The sequence below is a fragment of the Mchenga conophoros genome, linkage group LG18 (genome assembly GCF_057382185.1).
Source record: "Mchenga conophoros isolate Kocher_MC1m ecotype Shallow Benthic linkage group LG18, M_conophoros_male_GT1.1, whole genome shotgun sequence".
In the NCBI taxonomy this organism is placed as follows: domain Eukaryota; kingdom Metazoa; phylum Chordata; class Actinopteri; order Cichliformes; family Cichlidae; genus Mchenga; species Mchenga conophoros.
This window is the reverse complement of record NC_140543.1, coordinates 32,478,883-32,484,882: the sequence shown is the minus strand read 5'-3', so window position 1 is coordinate 32,484,882 and position 6,000 is coordinate 32,478,883. Positions and strand designations below refer to the sequence as shown.

Below are 6,000 nucleotides of genomic sequence, written 5' to 3'. Positions count from 1 at the left end.
ACTCACATCCTGGCCCATCCTGATTAGGTAGAGGATCAATAGGGGGTCCACGACCCTCTTGGTGACACTCCCATAAGGCTTAGAATATGGGACTCTCCACCATTTGCTCTTAGAACTGAAGAAGCTTGTCAGATGAAACTTAAAGAAGTCCAGACACTTTTCTTTCCAAGCTCCTTAGAATACAGCTGGGTCATAATGTATTTTTTGTTCTGTGATCAAAAACTCTAAATCAATCTTCGAGTCTGTAGATTGTCTCACATGATATCCACTCTGCTTTTTTAATAACCATTTAATAGCCATTTTCACACGTGTGATACATTTTCTTGATTCCAAATTATTTGAGAAAAGTGTATGCAGTATCATGTTATATTCAAGCTGTACTTACATTTTACAGTTTAATTTTTTAGTTATATTTCTTATATGTAATATTAATTAATAGGACTGCCACTAATAAGCAACAAAAAAAAGTCAAGACACAGTTTCAGATGCAGATTCATTTTATTCTACTGACCAACCAACATGCATAGGGAGACACCGTTACTAATACATCCGATGTCTCAGGAACAGGGATTCAGACCATGTGTTTTACTCCTCATCATGACCTTTCTGGAAACAGAGACACAAACAAGAGAGAATGAAATATTGTTAAGTATTATTGGACATATTAATGGTTCACTTTAATGTGACAAAACTGAAAACTTTCAAGTGTTGTAGATTCAATTTTGGACATATTTGTAAAATTAACTTTTAAATATGCAGTTATATGCAAACTGTAAAATGCATCTGTGGATTCTGATGGTAAATGAAATCTTTATAAAATTCCTAAAACAGATACATGCGATGTGTCATTATACAGATACTGACCTTTGACCCTGCGTCACGGCTTTTGACACGTAGTTTGTTGACCTGGGACTCGGCAATGTCAGCTCTTTCCTCAGCTTCATCGAGCTCATGTTGAAGTTTGCGGAACTTGGTAAGATTACTGTTGGCCTGTTCCTCCTGTAGAACAGAAGCACAATATCCTTAAGATGACCTGCTGTATATTTTCTATATTTCTATATGATTAATAGGCGAGTAGAAATGATGAACAGGTGCAATGCTTTTTTAGTGTGTAAAATGTAAATGCAAAGACTACTTACAGCTTCCTCAGCAGCTTTCTTGTAGGATTTCACCTTTAGCTGCAACTTGTCCACCAGATCTTGCAGACGGGTAAGATTCTTACGATCCTCTTCTGTCTGGAAGCAAACAAGAAAAAAATTGTATTTCTCTGAGTCAAAGTAAATATGAATTTAATTTTTACTGTTTCTTCCCTCATTCTCTAAGGTGACTCAAAAATACCTGATACGTCAGCTCTTTAATCCGTCTCTCATATTTTCGTATTCCCTTGACGGCATCACTTGATTTCCTTTGTTCAACTTCAACTTCACTCTCCAATTCTCTGATCTGTTGAACAAAAAGATTACTTATAACATACTAAATATTTTCCTTGTTTGATGATTTGGTAATTTATTATATCGATTTGACTTCATTAACATGATTTTGACTTACCCTGGCCTCGAGCTTCTGAATCTGCTTCTTGCCTCCCTTCATGGCGATCTGCTCAGCTTCATCCAGGCGGTGCTGCAGGTCTTTGATGGTTTGCTCCATGTTCTTCTTCATTCGCTCCAGATGAGCGCTGGTGTCCTGCTCTTTCTTCAGCTCCTCTGCCATCATGGCAGCATCAGTGATGGCCTTCTTGGCCTTCTCCTCTGCATTCCTGCACTCCTGCACTGACTCCTCCACTTCAGTTTGAAGCTGGGATGTATCAGCCTCCAGCTTCTTCTTTTGGTTTATCAGGCTGGTGTTCTGGTGTTCAGATGAAAAATATGATTTTTTAAATTCCTGAGTATATTTTCAATAGATAGTTTCTGTATCAAGTCTTCTCCAGTCTTACCTGTGAGTGCAGTAGCTGCACTCTCTCACTGACATCCAGCAGCTCTTGCTCTGCAAGTTTGCGGCTTCTCTCCGTTTGATCCAGAGCTGCTCTCAGCTCCTCCACTTCAGCCTGAAGAAGGTTGTTGCGTCGCTCAACAATGACAATGTTTTCCTTCATATCATCACTGGCTCGCAGAGAGTCGTCCAGCTGAAGTTGAGTATCCTTGAAGATAAAAACCCCCAAAATTTTAACTGATGTTTCACTTTGGTTTTGATTTTTGTTTCAAAGAAGTAGAACTGCTTGTTTATTCAGACCTTCAGATGGGCATGGACGGCCTTAAGTTGTTTCTGGGCCTCAGCTGCCTGCCTGTTAGCCTGGCTTAGCTGGATCTCCATCTCATTGAGGTCTCCCTCCATCTTCTTTTTCAGACGCAGGGCCTCGTTCCTGCTGCGAGTCTCAGCCTCCAGAGAGCTTTGAAGAGTATCCACAGTTCGCTGGTGGTTTCTTTTCGATTGCTCCATTTCTTCATCTTTCTCAGCTAGCTTGCGCTCAATGTCAGCCTTTACTTGGTTAAACTCAAGTTGGGCTCTGAGAATCTTCCCTTCCTCATGCTCCAGTGTGGCCTGTCACAAATAGAAATTAGACACAATGACTACATAACTTGTAATGAATTAATCCTCACAACCTAAAATCTTTCAAATTTGAAAAAGGCCAGTATGCAGCAGCTTACCTCTGCTTCCTCCAGAGCTGTCTGTATCTCAGACTTCTCTTGTTCCAACTGTTTTCGAATCTTCTCAAGCTCATGAATATTCTTTCCACCTTCACTAATTTGTTCAGTGAGGTCAGATATTTCCTCTGAGGGCATATTGTAAAAAATAAATGCCGTTATACTGTGAACAAACTGTTCATGTATGATTTTAATGGGTAATTAAGTCACCTTGTAAGTTCTTGTTCTCTCTCTTCATGGTCTCCAAATGTTCAAGAGATTCTTCATAGGAGTTCTTCAGTTTGAAGAGCTCAGTGCTCAGAGACCTGGCATCTTTCTGAGAGCTCTCCAGCTCTGTTTGAGACTCCTCGTACTTCTGTTTCCACTCTGCCAAGACCTACAAGAAAGTTTTCATTTTAGATAAAAGATTGACCTTCTGCTTCAGTGAAATAATAAGTGCCGGATGAAAACCTTGTCAAAGTTTCTTTGTTTCTTGTCCAGAGCAGCAGCAGCAGCATTAGACCTCTCTACATCCACCATGAGATCTTCAATCTCATTCTGCAGCCTGTGTTTGGTCTTCTCCAGAGAGGAACATTTAGCATTCACTGCTTCAACAGCCTCCTCAGCCTCCTGCAGACGCTGAGCCAGCTTCTTTCTAGGTGATGAAAATATGTATTTGTGGTTAAACGCTCTTTACCTTTGCTGAGTTCGTGGACTTAGTGTATTTGGCTTACTTGGCCTCTTCTAGTTCTTCGGTCCTCTGGATGGCATCAGTTTCATACTTGGTTCTCCACTGAGCCACCTCAGAGTTGGCCTTGGACATGCTACGTTGCAGTTCAGCTTTAGCCTCCTGCTCCTCCTCATACTGCTCCCTGAGCAGGTCACAGTCATGGCGAGAAGACTGCACTGCATGGGCTAATGCATTCTTGGCCTAAAAGAAAGTGTATCTTTATGCACTGGGTGTACCAATGGTCTCTACCTAATGAGGTTACACTGATGATTATTTGCTACCTTGACTTCTTCCTCCAGTTGTCTTTTCAGGTCTTCAATTTGCTGAGTGTACGACTGTTTTCCTCTCGTGAGTTGAGACACCAGAGAATCCTTTTCCTCAAGCTGCCTCAAAAGTTCACCTTATTTAAGCATAACATTAAATTCAGTACCGCACACTGGCACAACTAAAATATGCTGTTCAGGTCTAATGCATACCGTTCTCAGTTTGAAGCTTTGCTTTCTGCATGGTGAAGTCATTGATGGCACGCTGTCCCTCTTCTGATTTTGTTTTATATTCATTCATCTGGTCTTCCAGAGACCTGCACATTTTCTCCAAGTTGTTCTGTGAACAAAAAGCAGTAGATGGCCAATCATGTACACAATTATAAAATTAATGTTTGATTTGGCAATGAGAACAATCCCTAATACCTGAAAGTAACTTACCTTTGCCTTGACAATTTGTTCCATATTGGAGACCACATCATCCAGCTCCAGTCTGAGCTCACTCTTCTCCTTCTCCAGTTTCTGCTTGACTCTCTGCAGGTTGTCAATCTGCTCTCCCAGCTCAGCAACACTGTCGGCTTGTTTCTTCCTGAGTGTGGCAGTAGTGGCTTCGTGGTGCAGAGTGGCCTCTTCGAGGTCTCTGCGCAGTTTCTGGAACTCGGCCTCCCTCTTCTTGTTCATCTCAATCTGGGCAGCTGTGGCTCCTCCAGCCTCCTCCAACCTCTCACTGATCTCCTCCAGCTCTCTGGCCAGGTCAGCTCTCTGCTTCTCCACCTTGGCTCGAGCAGCTCTCTCTGCTTCTAGCTCTTCCTCCAGCTCCTCAATACGAGCCTAGATCGGAGTCAAAAGCAAACCTTGACATTTAATTTTACTCCTCCAAACCATATGTTTTTCTTTTTCTTTTTCATGGGTCTTGTTTGATTCGTTACCTGCAACTCCTTCAGTTTTTTCTGGAGCTGGGCACTCATCACCTGCTCATCCTCAACTTTACCATTCAGCTGACTGATTTCAAAATCTTTCCTTTGGATATAAAATAAAAAGGTTTCACTTGAGGCACAATCGAAAGTGTGTTTTTATTGCTTCATTGTAAACCTGCCCATCTCATCTTACTTTTTCAGCCTCTCTTCGAGCTGCTGCTTATCATTTTCTAGGTCCATGATACTTTCTTGAGCTAACTTGAGGTCTCCTTCAAGCTTCCTCTTTGCTCGCTCAAGGTCCATACGGATTTTCTTTTCTTGCTCTAAAGACCCCTCAAGCTGTGGGGGAAAATAAATATTATTACAATGGTACTGATATATTAAAATTATTATTCATTAACTACCAAAGTCAGTCTATGTTCTTACATCATCCACTTGCTGCTCCAGCTTAGTCTTGGCCTTAGTTAGAGAGTTGACTTTGTCTTCCTCACTCTGCAGGTCGTCCAGAGTTTGCTGATGAGCTTCCTGTAAAGCTTTCTTTTCCTTGGTCAGCTTGGCAATGATTTCATCCAATGCAGCCATTTCCTCAGTCAAGTTTTTTACCTATAGCCAGAATAGAGGTTCAGTTTAGTAACAGATTAATTTCACAATGACAGTCATTAATAGGTTTGTTGTACCTTGTTCTCAGTGGCATGCTTCTCCTTCTCCACTTTAGCTAGAGTTAACTCTAAGTCATCGATGTCTTTCTTCAGCTCGGAGCACTCGTCCTCCAGCTTCCTCTTCTTAGCAGTCAGTTCTGCATTCATCTCCTCCTCATCCTCCAGCCTCTCTGTCAGCTCTTTGATTTTGGCCTCCAGCTGAATTTTGCTCTTGATCAGCCCCTCACATCTTTCTTCAGCATCGCCTAGATTGTCTTGCTCCTGAAGACAAAAAGTATGACATACGCATTAAGCCGACAAACACACACAATACATGTGATGTTGATATTTGTTGTCATACTGTAAGAAACTATCCTTTAACATACAGCCTGAACTTGGAGCTGCAGGTCGTTCTTTTCTTGGAGAAGAGTGACCATTTTCTCTTCCAGTTCTTTCCTGCGGGCTTCTGATTTTGCATAAGCCTCTTTCAGTTTGGCAAACTCTTCCTTCATGTTGGCCATCTCTTTCTCAGTCTCTGCTGACTTCAGCAGAGGTTTGATCTTGAAGAACATTTTCATCCAGGGCCAATTTTTGACCCCCATGAAGGCACGGATGTTCCACTGGATCACAAGAAGAGCATCCCTGCAGACAACAGATAATCAGTGTTTGTAAAACTCCACCCACCGTTAATCCTTCATTAAAAATATGTTTTTAATATATTTAACCAAACCCTCACAACATTCTCCTATGCATGTATCTAATGACAGTTGCCGTATTTTGTGTCCATAAGTCCATGAACATATTGCATTTTGATATTTTGTTCGGTGATAA

General features: G+C 41.5%; 1 protein-coding gene across 1 annotated transcript in view; it reads right to left on the bottom strand.

The window, feature by feature from the left end:
* Positions 1–479: 479 nt before the first annotated feature.
* The window catches only part of LOC146554216 (uncharacterized), a 28,484-nt gene continuing 22,963 nt past the window's right edge, over positions 480–6,000 (bottom strand). The window contains exons 56-74 of the mRNA XM_085253228.1: positions 5,556–5,811; positions 5,209–5,451; positions 4,958–5,134; positions 4,725–4,870; positions 4,544–4,634; positions 4,056–4,445; positions 3,828–3,954; positions 3,633–3,751; positions 3,356–3,552; positions 3,093–3,276; positions 2,853–3,018; positions 2,646–2,770; positions 2,230–2,538; positions 1,934–2,137; positions 1,549–1,845; positions 1,339–1,443; positions 1,140–1,235; positions 865–999; positions 480–606 (exon numbers count right to left, since the gene is read on the bottom strand). Coding sequence (XP_085109354.1) covers positions 586–606; positions 865–999; positions 1,140–1,235; positions 1,339–1,443; positions 1,549–1,845; positions 1,934–2,137; positions 2,230–2,538; positions 2,646–2,770; positions 2,853–3,018; positions 3,093–3,276; positions 3,356–3,552; positions 3,633–3,751; positions 3,828–3,954; positions 4,056–4,445; positions 4,544–4,634; positions 4,725–4,870; positions 4,958–5,134; positions 5,209–5,451; positions 5,556–5,811 — 3,388 coding nt within the window. The 3' untranslated portion in view covers positions 480–585. The remainder of the gene's footprint in view (positions 607–864; positions 1,000–1,139; positions 1,236–1,338; positions 1,444–1,548; positions 1,846–1,933; positions 2,138–2,229; positions 2,539–2,645; positions 2,771–2,852; positions 3,019–3,092; positions 3,277–3,355; positions 3,553–3,632; positions 3,752–3,827; positions 3,955–4,055; positions 4,446–4,543; positions 4,635–4,724; positions 4,871–4,957; positions 5,135–5,208; positions 5,452–5,555; positions 5,812–6,000) is intronic.